Below are 18,492 nucleotides of genomic sequence, written 5' to 3'. Positions count from 1 at the left end.
TTCACTGTGGTCAGATCAGTGTCATCCATTGAAGCTACATGGCTCATTAAAAGATTCAGATTACATTCCCATCAGAACAATTTTCAGAACAATTTTGTGTTTTTGCAAACTTAACCTGAAAATGTCAACAAACAAAAAAATACATTGCTAACCAAAACAAGCCAGCGATGAACAATAAATTTGAAAGGTCGTTTCCAACTTTTTCATTTTTACCCCACAATGAGATCCCTGTCTGATTTTCTTGGTGTAAAACTGAATTGTTACTTGCAAAATATCTTCAGCAATGCATGTTTAAAGCTGAATGATGGTCCCGAACAGTTTTAGGGTTCTTATGTTGTCTCCTGTATTTAAAATACAGAATTAGCTTTTTGGGCACTGTATCATCTGTGCTTTCATCCTCCATAAAGCTGTTCCAAGGTGGAATTTTAACATTATACACCATCTCAACTTGCACTTTCATTTTTGGCTTCAGACCTGGCCTTTCTCACTCCAAAAAAGATAAAATCTCATCCAGTTTCACCACTTTTTCTTACATTATTCACATTCATTAAAGGAACAGCAAATTATTTATTTATTTTTACTTTTACCATTATTATCGAGTAAACATAAACAGCATGTCTAACTCTTCTTTGCTCTTCGTTTCCCAGACTGTGTTGTTAACTAAAGCACTGGTGGTGGGTGGTGTTTGTAATTATAAGTGTACCCCTTTAAGAGTTGAGGTGGCGTGTCAGGTAAATTTAGGAAGTAGAGTGTGTGGCCCAGTACCAGATCGTTGTGAGAGGCAGTGTGCTGCCATGTAAAAAAAAAAAAAAAAAACAAAAACAAAAAAAAAAGACAGCAGGCTGCAGTTCACTGTGCTGGATCAGTTTTCATCTGCATTGAGTGTGCGCGACAAGTGTGCAAATGCGCAGTTGCGCATCTTAGAGGGAACATTGACAGTCACCAAGAAAAACATTGGCACCAGGGAATGGATTAAAATCCTGCAGCACTGTAACGTCCCACTGCTCAAGAAGGAAGATGTACAGCCCCATTCAGAGTTTGCCAATGAACAACTGATGAGTCAGAATGATTGGTAGAAGGTGTGGCCAAAATCAGGCTGCTTTGAATCAATTTGACTTGACATGTTTGGAGGAAGAGGAATTCAGACTGAGTCCCAAGAGCACCATCCCGACCATGGAGGTCAAATTATTATGCTTTTCTCTGCAAAGGTGACAGGTCAACTTGAAATATGGATTGACCCTTTTAAAACCCAACTGACATCCCTATATAAATTTTAAAATGGTTATTGTTATGAAAGGTACATATTATTATTCACTTCAATGTCCATACGAAAAAAAAAATGAGCGGAGAGCGTGTCATTCATGCACAACGTTGCGGAAGTCTCACTCGACATCGCAGTGGCACCCATATTGCCTGCTACGTCATTTACACCTGTCACACTGGGACAGTCGCCATAGAAACATGCTGAGCCACCTGCTATGCGAGATGAACAAGACAGATTTTTGGATTTTTCTGATGTCCCTTCTGAGACTGAAGCTCTTTTTTTTTTTTTTTTTTTAAGAAGAGAACATCTCAGACGCAAGCGATGTGACCAGAGCCATATTACCTTATCGTTTTGAGCTATTTTGGACGATATGCAGATCACTTCTAACTGACAACAGAGTCATGAGGAGGACGAGGAACCCGAGCAAATATTCAAAATTACTTCGGTAAGTAGGGTACTCAGGAGGACCCATGCCGGGCGATGGAACGAGTGCCCAGACAGTGGTGACTGGTCGGGAGGATTCTCCACACGCGGCCAAAAATCACCTCCCCGCCCCATCAACCTCCATGTCAGGGCTAACGCCAGGCCGTCCACCGGCGGACGACGACGACCGCACGCGGCTAAAAACTACCTTGTTGGAGTTTAGTGAGTATGAGTCTAGTTAGCTCGTGTTACATGCTACTAAACTGTCTTTGTACTTCTCTTTTTATTTTGTGTTCATTTGTATTGTGTGTGTGATTTAAATTGTCTTAAACGCAATACAAGTGCTTTATGTTTCCAGTTTCACCAAGGGGATTTATTCTAAATTCACATGTAAGATATGCTATAAACTGTTAGACAAATTAGTCCCCCACAACTATTTTTTTTAATGGCTCTATGCACACCTACCTGTCATTTAGAACCCACAAAGCTCTCTTCCTTTGCACCCGAGCAATCCATTTTTTCACGACAAACCGGGGTGTTTTGAAAAAGTGTGAAGAGTCAATCCATCCTCCCGAGTGTTTGAGCAAAATCCAGTAATAGAGCAATCCGGCATTTTGGCTAACATGATGAAAAAACAAAAACACTTAATTTTTCGTTGGTGCAATAGGTATAAACTAATATAAACACTCGACCCTGCTACTGTAAAAACATCACTTCCTGTTTCTTCTCCAACACAAATGCCTCGAGAGGATTTTCATGGCGGGAGATGAAAAAATCCAGATACTACGACATCATGACGTGTGGTGAAAAAATAGATCAGTCCATTCCGGCTGCCTTTTTTTTTTTTTTTTTAATTGAAATAATACTAAAAATCATGCTTTACGTGTCCGTGGCACTTTAAAGTGAAATCCTGGGTGACAACCTTCTTGTCCCAGCCAGTTAAACCTAAAATATATCACCGATGGAGCTTCCAGCACGAGGTGGATCCGGGGTCAAATGTATTTCCCTCAATGAATTCCAATATAATATAAATCTGTTTTATGCGCTTGTCTGTTTTTTTTTCTCTCCCTGCTAAAATGCACTGACCATTAATCTTAGAGGCTGTTAATGTCTTTGTCAGTGAGTTTTCTTCTTTTCCTTTCGGCTTGTCCCTTGAGGTGTCGCCACAGCGTGTTTATCTTTTTCCGTCTAAGCCTATCTCCTGCATTATCCTTTCTAACACCAACTGCCCTCATGTCTTCCCTCACCACATCCATCAATCTTCTTTTTGGTCTTCCTCTTGCTCTTTTGGCCGACAGTTCCATCCTCAGCACCCTTCTACAGATATACTCACTCTCTCGCATCTGGACATGACCAAACCATCAAAGTCTGCTCTCTCGAACCTTGTCTCCAAAACATCAGACTTTGGCTGTCCCCCCGAATGAGCTCATTTCTAATATTATCCATCCTTGTTAATCCTAAGTATTTGAAGTCATCCACCATCGCTAACTCTTCTCCCTGGAGCCTCACTCTTCTCATTCATACACATATATATTCTGTTTAACTTCGGCTAATCTTCATTCCTCTCCTTTCCAGTGCATGTCTCCATTTTTCTAATTGTTCCTCTGCATGCTCCCTGCTTTCACTGCAGATCTCAATATCATCTGCGAACATCATGGTCCAAGGGGATTCCAGTCTAACATCATCTGTCAGCCTATCCATTACCACTGCAAAACTGAAGGGGCTCAGAGCTGATGCCTGATGCAGTCCCACCTCCAACTTAAATTCTTCTGTCACACCTCACCATTGTTCTGCTGCCGTCATAAAAGTCCTGTACTATTCTAACATTTTGGGGTTTTTTTTGCCACCACACCAGACTCACTCATGCAGTACCACAGTTCCTCTCTTGGTACTCTGTCATAGGCTTTCTCTAGATCCACAAAGACACAATGTAGGTCCTTCTGACCTTCTCTGTACTTTTCCACAACCATCCTTCAGGCAAATAATGCATCTGTGGTACTTTTTCTATGTCAATATAGGCTGCTGTATGTGCATTAAAGTGGGGGGAAATGATTTTAGCAAATGGCTACAATATAACAAAGAGTAAAAAAAATTTTAAGGGGGTCAATACTTTCGGTACACACTGTCGGAGAGTTGAACTCTGAACATCTGGACTGTGAGACACGTGCTGTGCACTAAAACATTGTGCTATCATCAGGATGATTATTAAATTGAAATTTTTATCTAAACTAAATAACTGTTTTCTTTCAAACAATAATGTATGGAAGTAAATGAGTGTAATCAGGATTTGAATTTGAAATGTAAAGTGAGCACATTTTCAATAGTTGCTACAATTCGCTGTCTGAAATTCAGCTGGTTACTATTTAGTCTGAAATTCAACCGGCTACAATTCGCTGTCTGAAATTCGCTCTTTGAAATTAAACCGGCTACAATTTGCCAGCCAATCCAGTTACGCTTTCTTAGTACGTGACATCAGAAGTGACTAAGAAAGTGTAACTGCGATTGGCTGGGTGTTCGGTTCTGACTTGAAGTAACCTGCTTGGTGGCACAGACAGTGAATTTTAGACAGCAAATTGTAGCCAGTTGAATTTTAGACAGCAAATTGTAGCCAGTTGAATTTCAGACAGCGAATTGTAGCAACTATGGAAAATCTGATCACTTTACATTTCAAATTCAAATCCTCTTTTCTGTGGGATTTTAAATTAAAATCCTGGTACCACTAATTTACTACCATAATAGTGTTGTTTTTACAAAATCGAACAGAACAAGCTTGGTGTGATAATAATTACTTTGAAGAAACAAAAACCCAAACCCTATATCATCTTTATCATATCATTGCATTTGCTCCCTGCCAGGCACACGTTGCGATTTTGGAACGCTGCTTTTTTTGATGCAGTTCATTGTGAGAGGAAAAAGAGGTCACCAACAACAAGGTGAGACAAAAAATCAAATGACAATAAAAAGTGAACTAAATGAACAAATGATTTGTTGACTGTTTTCTTAGATTTATAAGAATTTGTTTGAATGTGTGCTTCTGTCTCTGCAAAGGTTGTGCCTCTTTGTTCTGTATTACCTCTTTCTGCATTTTCTTACTGCATCTACATTAACCCCTGTCTTCTTGTGCCTTGCTGCCAAGCAGGGGAACGCAAGATGGAGAGAAAGATAAGAGGTCTGTCTTCTGTTTGTCTGCTGCCCTCAAAAAGGCTAATCAAACAAGTTTTTTTGTTTTTTCTTTTAAGAGTAAAGAAAAGCAAAACCCTTGAAGTCTGATGCTATTGTGGTCATCCTGTATTAGTGTGCATGGCTTCATGTGACACACATGGTTCTTTTTGTTGTTGTTTTTGATTATGTTATCCTGTTTTCTATTTTTTCCACTTGAGGTCTGGACTTTAGGCTATGTAGCTTGAAAAAGAGGCCTTTAACTTGATGGGATAGCTTGTTAGACTACATTTGAAAAGTAGAGAGAGTTGGTCAGATGTTTTTAAAGATAATTTAATTTCCTTTAAAATTCACTTGGTACAGTATATACAGTGCTTAACAAATCAATAAGACCACCTGCCATTAGAATACCATCTACCATCATTAAGTGCTTTAAAGTGGAATCTTTCAACTTCATTGAATTTCAAGCTAAATTTAAATTAAATGGTAGTGGAAAAGTACAGAGAAGGTCTGAAGGAGCTACCTTGTGTCTTTGTGGATCTAGAGAAAGCCTATAACAGAGTACCAAGAGAGGAACTGTGGTACTGCATGCACAAGTCTGGCGTGGCGGAGAAATATGTTAGAATAGTACAGGACATGTATGAGGGCAGCAGAACAGTGGTGAGGTGAGACAGAAGAATTTAAGGTGGAGGTGGGACTGCATCAGGGATCAGCTCTGAGCCCCTTCCTGTTTGCCGTGGTAATGGATAGGCTGACAGATCAGGTTAGACTGGAATCGCCTTGGACCATGATGTTCGCAGATGATATTGTGATATGCAGTGAAAGCAGGGAGCATGCAGAGGAACAATTAGAAAGATGGAGACATGAACTGGAAAGGAGAGGAATGAAGAATAGCCGAAGTAAAACAGAATATATGTGTGTGAATGAGAAAGTAGGAGGGGGAAGAGTGAGGCTACAGAAAGAAGAGATAGCGAGGGTGGAGGACTTAAAATATTTAGGGTCAACAATCCAGAGCAATGGTGAGTGTGGTAAGGAAGTGAAGAAACAGGTCCAAGCAGGTTGGAACAGCTGGCGGAAGGTGTCTGCTGTGTTATGTGACAGAAGAGTCTCTGCTCGAACGAAGGGCGAAGTTTACAAAACAGTGGCCGGCCATGATGTACGGATTAGAGACGGTGGCACTGAAGAAACAACAGGAAGCAGATCTGGAAGTAGCAGAAATGAAGATGTTGAGGTTCTCGCTCGGATTGAGCAGGTTGGATAGGATTAGAAATGACCTCATTAGAGGGACAGCCAAAGTTGGATGTTTTGGAGACAAGATTCGAGAGAGCAGACTTCGATGGTTTGGACACGTTCAGAGGCGAGAGAGTGAGTATATTGGTGGAAGGGTGCTGAGGATGGAGCTGCCAGGCAAAAGAGTGAGAGGAAGACCAAAGAGAAGGTTTATGGATGTGGTGAGGGAAGACATGAGGGCAGTTGGTGTTAGAAAGGATAATGCAGGAGATAGGCTTAGATGGAAAAAGATGATGCGCTGTGGTGACCCCTAACTGGACAAGCCGAAAGGAAAAGAAGAAGATATGAGGCCACTCACAGAAACTCACAAGTATACTGTAACATTCAAACCTGTTTTTTCAGTTTTAGATTTTATATAAATATAATTGGAAAATCATTTAAGAAATTACTGCATATACTGTATTTAGCAGCAACAGTGGACAACTGGTTAGCACATCTGCCTCACATTACTGAGGACTGGGATTCAAATTCTGGTCCCACCTGTGTGGAGTGTGCATGTTCTCCCTGTGTCTGTGTGGGGTTTCTCCGGGTACTCCAGTTTACATCTCCAAAACATGCATGATAGTTCAACTGTACACTCTAAATTGCTTCAAGGTGTGAATGTGAGTGTGAATGGTTCTTGGTTTATATGTGCTCTGTGACGAAGCGTTTGAGTTGTAAATGTGTAAACATATATTTTTTTTAAATTTGTCGGTCCTGACCTGTTTTAGACTGTAAAATGGAGACCAAGACACTCTCAACACATCAGACCTCTGGATAATTTTCTAGGATTATCTTAATAGATTTAAGATTGTCTGGTGTTTAAACATTCTTGGTAAGGTGAAACATGAGTAAAAAAACTGGCCAATTGTCACTGTATGCACCGAGCTATGAGCATAGTTAAATTTTTCCATCCATCCATCCATTTTCTTGGCTGCTTATCCTCATAAGGGTCGAGGGAGAACTGGAGCCTATCCCAGTTGTCAACGGACAGGAGGCAGTGTACACCCTGAACAGGTTGCCAGCCAATCGCAGGGCACATGGAGACAAACAGCCACACTCTCAATCACACCTGGGGCAATTTAGAGTGTCCAGTTAATGTTGCATGCTTTTGAGATGTGGGAGGAAACCGGAGTGCCCGGAGAAAACCCATGCAGGTACAGAGGGAATATCCAAACGCCACACAGGTGGTTCCGGGATTGAACCTGGAACCTCAAAACTGTGAGGCCTACGCTTTCCAGCTGCCCCACCATGGCACCTATTTAAATTTGATGTTGACATTTGTTTAACATTTTTACCCAGTCTATAATTTTGCGGTCCCTCTTGATATTCATCTGTCTTTATTTGGAATCTATTAGCATGTCATCATGGTTTGCATGTTGTGTATTATGATGCGGTTGAAACAATCTCTTGCTTCACTTGCAGACATTTTCATCGGGAATCTTCAATAATCTACAAGTGATTTCATGACTGTACCATTGTTCAGAAATATAAAGAGCCTTGTGAAAGTATTCGTTCCCCTTGAACTTTTCAACCTTTCTGATATTTCAGGCTTCATACAAAGATATAGAAGTTAAATTTTTTTGTCAAGAATCAACAAGTCGGACACAATCATTCAGTGGAACAAAATTTATTGGCTATTTTGAACTTTTTTTTAACAAATAAAACCTGAAAATTGGGGCGTGCAATATTATTCGGCACCCTTGCGTTAATACTTTGTAGTGCCACCTTTTGCTACAATTACAGCTGTAAGTCGCTTGGGGTATGTCTCTATCAGTTTTGCACATCGAGAGACTGAAATTCTTGCCCATTCTTCCTTGCAAAACAGCTAGAGCTCAGTGAGGTTGGATGGAGAGGGTTTGTGAACAGCAATCTTCAGCTCTGCCCACAGATTCGCAATTAGATTCAGGTCTGGACTTTGACTTGGCCATTCTAACACCTGGATACATTTATTTGTGAACCATTCCATTGTAGATTTGGCTTTATGTTTTGGATCATTGTCCTGTTGGAAGATAAATCTCCGTCCCAGTCTCAAGTCATTTGCAGACTCCAACAGGTTTTCTTCCAGAATCGTCCTGTATTTGTCTCCCTTCAACTTCCCATCAATTTTAACCATAATCCCTGTCCCTGCTGAAGAAAACCAGACCCAAACCATGAGGCACCATGTTTGACAGTGGGGATGGTGTGTTCAGAGTGATGAGCTGTGTTGCTTTTACGCCAAGCATATCGTTTTGCATTGTGGCCAAAAAGTTCAATTTTGGTTTTTATTTGACCAGAGCACCTTTTTCCACGTTTGGTGTGTCTCCCAGGTGGCTTGTGGCAAACTTTAAACGAGACTTCTTATGGATATATCTTTGCCAGTCTTCCATAAAGGCCATATTTGGGCAGTGTACGATTGATTGTTGTTCTATGGACATAATCTCCCACCTCAGCTGTAGATCTCTGCAGTTCGTCCAGAGTGATCATGGGCCTCTTAGCTATATCTCTGATCAGTCTTCTCCTTGTTCGAGGTGAAAGTTTAGCGGGACGGCCGGGTCTTGGTAGATTTGAAGTGGACTGATACTCCTTCCATTTCAATATGATCGCTTGCACAGTGCTCCTTGAGATGTTTAAAGCTTGGGAAATCTTTTTGTATCCAAATCTGCCTTTGAACTTCTTCACAACAGTATCTTGTATCTGCCTGGTGTGTTCCTTGGTCTTCAAGGTCCTCTCTGCTCTTGAAACAGAAACCTGAGGCTATAACACAACAGGTGTATATTTTGGAGACTTCATTACACACAGGTGGATTCTCTGTATCATCATCAGTCAACATTGGATCCTTCAGAGAGCCTCACTGAACTTCTGAAGTGAGTTTGCTGCACTGAAAGTAAAGGGGCTGAATAATATTGCATGCCCTACTTTTCAGTTTTTTGTTAAAGTATAACCTATCCAACAAATTTAATTCCACTAAACGATTGTGTCCCACTTGTGGTTGATTTTTGACCCCCAAAAAAATTATTTTATATCTTTATGGTTGAAGCCTGAAATGTGGCGAAAGGTTGAAAAGTTCAAGGGGCCAAATACTTTCCAGTAAGACTGCAGTTAAAGCAACCAGCTCACTGCTACTTCACAGCTCAATGCATCATTTTGTTCTTGCATCAAATGGCCATGTTCCTCTTTGCTGGATGTTTTTTTTTTTTCCCCCACCAAACAAACCTCCTACAATTTCATGATTTTACAGTCACATATCTCACAAAAACACATGACAAATCACTATCATGAGATACTGTAGATTTGGTACCAGAAATCTTATTGTACGTGTTGAATTAATGTTCTCAAATGTTGAAATGGACTTATTCCATTTTTCTCCAAATTCTTGATGCTTAAGTCCTTGTTAGAGAACAGCAAGTTGACTTCCAAAAATCCTTGAAACATTGAACAGTTGGACATCTGCATTTGAATTTTTTAGAGAAAGTAAAATTACCTTAATTTATCAGTTATAATCTGTTTTAAGTTCATCCTGAAAATTGATGGGAAACTTTTTGTGAGAGCTTTGTGTGGAAATGTAATATTGTCTGTCATTGATGAAGTGAAATGAGTGGTTTAAGCTCTTTTCACCTTGTATGAAGGAGTGGCATGGTAAAATGACACAAAGCATACAGTACCAGAGAAATACATTGATATTGTGCACTAAATTCTGCATAATTAGTAGGTAGTAGTGTTTGTGTAATGGCAAATGTTGCCACTCGGGCAACTTTTACCATATTTTGTCCTGCACACATCAATTAGACTGTTCACAGGAAGTGTACCTTCTGTTATCTGTTACATCATCCAAATATTACTTTCATGAAGCTCCACCCTCCTGTTAACAGTGTTATGTTTTGATATCTGTTGTTTGTTTTATTAGTTTACTGACAACTGATGAACCTGCCCTGTAGTAATGCATTCCCTTATAGGAAACTTCGTATAAGTCACAGATGAATGTCATGTGGTGGTTTTGTCTTTTAAAGCACACTTTTTTTCACTTAGCTGATCTTATTTTTAATCTCTTCACAACTGATAATTAGGAGGTTATTATTTTCAAGGTCTAGAAGAACTCAGTCCTGTTGAGAGATGGTACTGTTTGATGTCCATCGTTGAGCTGTCCTTTTGTGAGAATTCAAGGCAAACGTTTTCTGTCAACAGGGAGAAGTGGTGTCACATGACCCAGGAGGAAAGGGATGACACCTCCAAAATGGATGAGAACATTGCCTTTGGCCAGCTGGGGTAAGGAAACCTACTATAATGTCCTCTTTATCAAGCAAGAAATGTGGGATTTGGACATTGTATGTTCGTTTCATTGTAGATCTTTGCTTATCCTCTCACTCTGGGTCATCAGTCAGAAAAATGCTTCAGGAAATGTTTCTATTTTCAACACGTTGTGTAGAACATGGGATCAAATTCTATCTCCTACTGTTTCAAACGAACTTGCAACATTGATTAACCTTTTTCAGTGTAAGGTGCACAAGAGAACTCCAGATTTGAGACATCTTGTAAAAGGACATTTAAAAAAAATATTCTATATATAAATCAATTGAAAACCTGCAGAGCTAACGGCTACAAGAAAGAATTTTAGTCCCTATGTTGAGAGATGAGATGAGGCCAAATATTAAAAAAGATGGAATGATTGAGATGTGTAGAAAGTGATTAAAAAATACCTTTATGCACTCTAATAATTATCGACTTGCAGTTCGGGAATTTAGTTACAGCCGAATCTTAACTTTGGTGTATCGTCACCGCCCTAGTTTGTAGATTCTCAATCATCCAGGTCATGGTAATTCGCAGGCTATGCTTTTCGTGTTTGCTGTGTACTTATTCCTAAGCGCACTTTATACTTGCGGAGTTGACAACAGCCAAATTGCATCACGTGACCTACATGTTGCCCCCACGCAGCACTTCTACGTAGCTTGCCGCAGACACATCCAAAAAAGTTGCTGTGCAGAGAAAGCTGCGGAGCTCACCCCAAGAGATTGGCCCGTTTAGTCACATGCTGTGATTACGTACTCATCATTCCTCCCAGCTCCACATGCCACCTATGTCACCGCCTTCTCGGCCGATTTTGCAGCATAAAGACACTGTTCCACGGTTGCCATTATTGCTTTGCCCTGGCTACTGAAAGGAAAGTAAAAATGGCTCCCAGAAATAACTCAAATGTGCTGAGAAAACTCCAAACTGTGATATCCTCGGCAATACCAGCCGGAGCGACCTCTGACTAGGAGAACAACTCCAACATATTTTCAAATCTGCTGTGCATGGGTTGCGCTTGGAGTAATAAAGGCAAACTATGTGTGGGAGAGCTGCAGTGATCACCACTTGTGCCAGTGTAAAGAGGCCTTTAAAAAGAACTACAAACATGGTCTTGTCTACAAAGTTAGTGGTTATTGCATTATGCTGCTTTAAAAAAGTGATTCAGGAATTCAATCAAAAGAGTAAAATATGATATAAATCTTGAGCAAGCCTTTATTTTTAATGTCAAGAAAGCATTAGATGGAAACAAAACAATAGCACAAACAAACACAATTGCAGTACATTAAAATGCAAACTAACTCCTGTTCATATTAAAGAAATGACACATGGCAACAACTGTGTTGTGTATGATTTTCTGTTGTTGATAGTCTTTCACTTTGCTCTTTCATTTATGCTACTGTATGATGGTTGGGTTGTTTTCAGGACATTTACTCACAACATGCTGGCATTTGGACTCAGTAAACAATTGTGCAATGATTTTCTGGAAAAGCAGGCTGTCATTGGAAACCTGAATAAAGGTAATACACTAACATTTTTATTGTGTACTTTGTAAGCTGTCATGTTCTTTGACATGACCTTTAACTTATTTAAATTGTCCATTATTATTTTTTTTGTAATGAATGCCAACGTGACACCATTATTTAAATCTTTGCAGAACAGTCCAAGTTGTTAAACGACCATATTGAGAAAATGGCAACAAAGTGAGTGTCAGGACAACGTGTTGAATTTCTTCACATGAGCCCTGCCTCATCACTGTCAAGTGGCATTTAAAAACCCATTACTGTAACGAACTACTGTATGTCATAGTTGTAGCAAAGCCTGTCCGTCCAGTTTGGTTGCGCTCACCTAAGCGCACCCTGCCTCAGTAATAATACATCAGCTGGTTCAGCTTCAATGTACAGTGTAACAAGTCTTTGTGTGAGATGAAAATCTTTTCTGCTTCTGTGTTGCAACTATACAGCTCAGCATAGGTTTAGAATACAGTGCAATAACCTCGAATAAGTGTTTTCATCTGCTACCCCCAATGAGTGAGTGTATTTTTCCCTTCATGAGCTTTCCATAGCACTGACTGCCAAGTTCAGGGATTGCTTTGACAAAAATAATGTACTGTACTTGTCTGAGTGGCATTTAAAGGAGAGGAAAGTTTGGTCTGAAAAGCATCCCTCCATTCATACATTTGTGATTGAAGTGTGCCAATTTTAAAAATGAATCTCATTCAGTCTGGATCAATGGCCACAGTAAAGTTGGCAAACAAAAAACGAAAAAAAAGATAATCAGTTCAGTCATCTACTTTTTACAAATTGTCTGACTGCATTTGTGTTACAAAGTGAGATCTGACCGTTACAACAGTTAGGCTTCAATTACAAGCCTAGTAAAATTGCAGTCATTGTAGATCATAATCATGTTTAAGGTGTTTTGGGCTTATGCTAAAACTAAACATTTAATATGATGGGAGGTCTTTTTTTAGAGAAAATGAGAGAGAGAATCTCATCTTGTTTAACGGAGTTATAATTTGATGAGAATAAATTGGTAATATTACGGAAGATAAAAGTTGCCCTGCATTAGGATGGCATTGTCAAAAATTGTGTTTATTTGTTTTTTTATAGTTTCTTTGTGTGAGTCATCATCATTAGGAATTGTTCTACACATTTCATAGTATTACCCATTGAAAATCATGAGTAAAAAGATTTGGCCTGCTGGTCCCTTAGACTGTTTTGGATTATGTTGGAATTTTGACATTTACTTTTCATGCTAACATTTGCTCAGTTTTATTCAATTAGGACAAAAAAAAAAAAACAACCACATATGGAACAAATCTTGTAACACAATTAATAATGGTAAATTAAAACATTTTAAAAATGCAACTATTCTCATAAGATTCCACTTTACTCTATAAACCATGACTTTTTTTCACTCTCGCCCTAATACAACTTTGAAAGCCATAAAATGTAATGGAAGACTAGCTAAACTTTCTGCTTAGCTGATGTCTTTACTAAATGATCACAACTCTTTAAAAAGTGTGGAAAATATTAAAAAGTAAAAAAAGAAAATGGTCTTGTGTAATTCCACAAGAAATGCATCACCAAAAAGGATCCCTTTAAAGATTTTCCTTGAATATCTCTATTTTGTCTATTTCTTTGTATTTTGTTATTCATGCATGTAATTGGACAAACAAGTCTTGATAAGTGTTGATTTAAGAAGAGCGACTGAAAAACTTTGTGCCAACTACTCTACTGCAAAAGCAATTGTCTTGACTGGAAGCCCAGTACAGTATGTACTTTTGAATGCTTGTTAATATTTGAGGGTAGCAAATCATTTGTCGTAAGTAATTCTGATAAGGTCATTATGCAAAATATAGTGGGCATTTTATCATCTCTGTCAGGTTTTATCATGTCCTACGTTGTGTGAATTATTCACGTATAGTTGTACATGTGGTCATGCTCCATTAAGAGTATTACTGTGAATGTTGCTGATGTCCAAACTAAAAACATTGTTGTACAAGATCATTTCAAATGCTGATTTTTCACAGTCGTTGTTGTTCAACGAATGAATGCGTGTCTTTACAATGTGTTGCACATCCTTGACAGAATCCTATTCAGGTTCTCTCCCGGTTCCACTGTTTTATATGATTTTTAATCATGTCACTTTTTTTGCTCAAATGTCAGCCACTTTAAAACAAGAATCATAATATGGAAAGCATTTTTTTTGTCTTCGTCTTCTGGTGGGAGATTGAGTACTTTCTGTATCTGGCAGCTTTAGATCTTTTTTTTTTTTTTTTACATTTTTTTGTTTTCATCACAATATCCATGTTGATATGGTGTTTGTATCTATATACTGGAGTCTACCTGTACACTACATACAGTAATACCCAGCCTTTATATTCGATACCCGTTTCAGGAATCAAACCAGTTTCTCCTGAATCCTAAAGCCTTGTTCTGTTCCTACAGTACTTTTCAAACTGGTATGCTGTGAATTAAGTAAGCATGTTTATTGGTGTTTAGAATGTGGTGCTGTCGCTCAGAGCACTGCTTACTATTTTTAGTTCAAAGGAAAAAAAATGATTGGATATAGAATTCATGAGATTGGCACTCACAGCGGAGAACACAAACTTAATATTTCAAACTGACTGACTTGCAGCTCCTGAGTTATCAGACATTTGTTCAGATATACATATTGTTTTGTTGAAAGTTTTATATGCATGGACATGTCGTTGTTGAATGCGGCTGCTATAATAAATGTATTTTTATGGTGAAGCTGTGTGAGCTTTTGTTAGTTTTAGGTTGTCCAAGTCTTGAAAAATATAACACCTTTTGTTTTTGCTTCCATTTTTTTCAAAAGCTAAACTCAAAGATCTAAACCTTTTTCAATGTACACAAAGCGTGTAATTCGGACAAATATTTTTAACAGATCTGACTAAATCTATGTTGAGCACTGACACAAGATAATACATCCAATCTTGCTGCAGCAGTATGGAAATGCTTTTTTTTTTAGCAGCATGTTATTGCTCTTTTTCACACCTATGTTTTTGACGTGTGTGCGTTTGTGTGTGTGTGCGCGCGTGCGTGTAGTGGATATGAAAAGTATTCAGACCCTTCTAAATATTTCACTTTGTAAAGCACTGATGAATATTGTATATCATGGTAATGTTTCATTTTAGGATTTTAGGACACTTTACCAGACAGTAAATGGTACTTCTACCATGTTCAAGGTACTGTGGTTTTAATCTTTAAAAAAAAAAAAGGAAAAAATTGTCATTACACAAGCAATCAGACCACTGCACAGGGGACTACTTGATTAAAAATATATCCCTCCATTATCAAAGCCATTTATCCTCATAAGGGTGACAGGAGTGGTGGAGCTTATCCCAGCTATTTTCAAGTGAAACGTGAACTACACCCTGAACTGGTCGCCAGTCAGTAACAGGGCAGATATCGACACCATCGATAAGCGGGAATGGATCCCACGCTACCGCACCAAGGTCAGGCGTGTGTACCAATACACAATCAGTGACTGCTCATTAAAAATATAGTTTATAGTTAACCCATCCATCTATTTTCTGAGCCGCTCATCCTCACGGGTGTCGTGGGTGAGTTGGAACCTCTCCCAGCTATCATCAGGCAGGAGGCGGGGTATACCCAAAACTAGTTGCCAGCCAATTCCAGGGCACATGAAGACAGACAACAGTCGCACTTACAATAATCACACCTCGGGGCAATTTAGAGTGTTCATTTAATGTTATTGGGATGTGGGAGGAAACCCGAGTGCTTGAAGAAAACCTAGGGAGCCACGGTGGAGAAAATGCAAACTCCACACGGGCAGGGGCGGAATCCGAACCCCGGTCCTCACAACCGTGTGTCCAAGCTCTATAACCAGTTGCACTACCGTGCCTCCATTTATATTTAATATTGTGTTTTGTTTTGTTTTTTATCCTGGGCATTCAAATGGCTGCAATTTGCAATGACCCATGTCTTTCCAGGTTTAGTCACGCTCTTAGCTATATACTGAGTTGTCTTCCTATCTTTTACCTCACTGATAATGTACTTATGAGTTCCAATAACCTTGATGGTCTGTGTTGCGAGACATTGAAACTAAGCTTATTACTATTATGAATCTGTGAGACTAATGGGAGTTGTATGGTTACGAGAAAAAGCAAAACCCTGTCAACCTGAGGAAAGAGAACCTCCTTGAAAAATATCGCACAAACTGTTTCTCTGAGCACTTGTATATGGCTGTGTCAATAGAAGTGAGGTGTTGATTAAGACACTCTGTAGCTGTACAATGTGTTGGAGTGTTCTCGTGTTTAAGTTGTAGTTGGAGCTGCCTGCACTCAGTGCTGTGTATAAATAAACAGTAGTCACATTGACTGCGATCTGATTGGCCGTCTTCTAACAAGGTCTGAAAGAGCACTTTGCATGAACAACCTCCTCCATCTAATTAATACCAGACTTTTACATAAGGGACAACCATACTAAATGTATCCCTTTATTGGCACATTGTCTAAATTCTGAAATAATAATTAATAATAATACTTTAGAAATGGACATCCTAATAATGTCTTTGATTAGCCTATATTATCTTGTGTAACTAACATGAATGGAGCATTTGGTGGCTGTTCTTGTTCACTTAAAGAGCTTAAATAGGAACTTAAAATTTCAGTTTGGGTAAAAATACAGACGCATTCATGGTACTTTAGATAGGAATGGATGTACATTAATTGTTTTTCTTTCCTTATTTTTCCTGCTAAAAGAATTGTGGCGTGTTGTCCAATGGTCCCAAGATCTAATACCACTTTAAATGCACTGGACGTTTGTTGATTTCATGCTTGGTTATATCGCAAACTATTAGTTCCGTGATTCACAGGAAAGCAGTTCTGTGTTCAACAGCATAGTATTCCATTTTCTTCTCCTTTTCTGAAGAAATTATAAACCTGATTAATATTTCCTCATGTTTTGAATTCAATTTGAACTTTTCCAAATGCATTTCTATGAATGAAAATAAATATTTCTGTATAGGGATATGCGCTATATCCTTTTAGACATATGGCTAAGACTCTAATGTAAATGTATAACAAAATTAATTGAGGGCACATTTTTACTAGGTGCCTTTCTTATCATTCAGTATTTTATATTACAGAAAATCAAATCACTGACTTGAATAACGAGACAGCTACAACAACACTTTTAAGATGAATGTTAACACGATTTAAACCAACTGAAATCATACCAGGTCAAGATTCTCATAGATCATCTGTGGACTTCTTTCACCCAAGGTCTGTATCTGCAGTCGACTAAATTTATTGATTCAACAAATAGTGGTAAATGGACTTTTATTGCTGTTGGTGAGCAATAAATAGGTATGTGCGTTCAACCTTTGCTACGACTCTAGGAGTTGATAAAAGATACAACATGGAACTGCATTTTACCACAGCTCTCCTAATACTTTCCTGCTGGGAAAAAAAGCCTGCACCAAAAGATGGAAGAGATGAATAGCATTCTCTAGAAACGGCAATCTCTGTTTATTAAATCTAGGAAGAATTCCAGTGCATCAACAGAAGCATTATTTTATGTGCCGCACATCCTGACCAAATACAAAAAAAACTTCACTCATAACAGGATCATTTCGGACACGATGTCTGATAACAGAATCATTATGACGTGACCATAAGATTAAGATCATTGCTGTGAATGCTGTGAGCTGGATCGAGTTGGACATCAACAGGTGCTCCTGGTTTTCACCGATGTTACAAGTTTGTGAGCTTTAGTCTCGTGATACAGCACAGGGATTGTTTTCCCTTAAGATTGGATTGGTTCATTTTGTTTGTTTCGAATCTGGTCAGAAACTTTAGGTACTACTTTGTCTCAATTAGTCGTGAGTCTGAGGGAACGATGCTAACGTGGGGTTCCACTAGGGTCCAATCTCCACCCACTTTTATTTTATAACTACATATTCCTCCTTGCTCATACTGTGGTTTATCATACTCATGCAGATAATATGCAACTTTCTATTTCAGTGTCATCACATAATTTATACTCCCGTACTTATTTAGTTAATGAAAGTGCATTCATCAAATAAACGTGTGGATGCACTAAAATTTTCTTCAGACGAGACAGCCATTATCATTTTGGCCCCAAAAATAAAAGGTCAAAGATCAACCCTCACCTTGACTCCAGGTCATTATGCCAGAAATGTCATAGTTATTAAATTATACCTGAATTTTAACATATTAACACTGACAAGAACATGATTTGAATGAATGTTTTTTGGTATCAGCAAGACAAAAAGTTAATGCTTTCATTTTCTGTCCCTTCCACTGAAGAAGACCATTAAGGGACGTGATGTTAACCATGCTGTGACAGAGTACAGTACTTGAAAGTTTTTATAAACCTCAATTCCAATGAATTTGGGATGTATATAATGTAAATAAAAATAGAATCCAATGGTTTGCAAATCCTTTACAAGCATTAATCTATTGAATACTCTCCAAAGTATATTTAATATTTACACTGATAAATTTGTTGCTAATATTTACTTATTTTGGATTTGATGCCTGCGATTGGCTAGGAACCAGTTCAGGGTGTACCCTGCCTCCTGCCCGATGACGGCTGGGAGCT

The 18,492-nt window shown here is 38.7% G+C and overlaps 1 protein-coding gene across 2 annotated transcripts in view; it reads left to right on the top strand.

Moving 5' to 3' along the window:
- kiaa0513 (KIAA0513 ortholog) overlaps nucleotides 1–14,634 on the top strand; it is a 33,027-nt gene extending 18,393 nt beyond the window's left edge. The window contains exons 9-13 of one of the 2 annotated variants that reach the window (XM_061821476.1): nucleotides 4,543–4,620; nucleotides 4,827–4,856; nucleotides 10,280–10,360; nucleotides 11,804–11,898; nucleotides 12,036–14,634. In XM_061821476.1, the coding sequence (XP_061677460.1) occupies nucleotides 4,543–4,620; nucleotides 4,827–4,856; nucleotides 10,280–10,360; nucleotides 11,804–11,898; nucleotides 12,036–12,085 (334 nt within the window). In that variant the 3' untranslated portion in view covers nucleotides 12,086–14,634. The remainder of the gene's footprint in view (nucleotides 1–4,542; nucleotides 4,621–4,826; nucleotides 4,857–10,279; nucleotides 10,361–11,803; nucleotides 11,899–12,035) is intronic. The other variant, XM_061821477.1, reaches the window with a different exon arrangement.
- Nucleotides 14,635–18,492: the final 3,858 nt, after the last annotated feature.

This window comes from Syngnathoides biaculeatus, chromosome 6 (genome assembly GCF_019802595.1).
Source record: "Syngnathoides biaculeatus isolate LvHL_M chromosome 6, ASM1980259v1, whole genome shotgun sequence".
NCBI lineage: Eukaryota > Metazoa > Chordata > Actinopteri > Syngnathiformes > Syngnathidae > Syngnathoides > Syngnathoides biaculeatus.
This window is presented reverse-complemented; position numbering and strand designations above follow the sequence as displayed.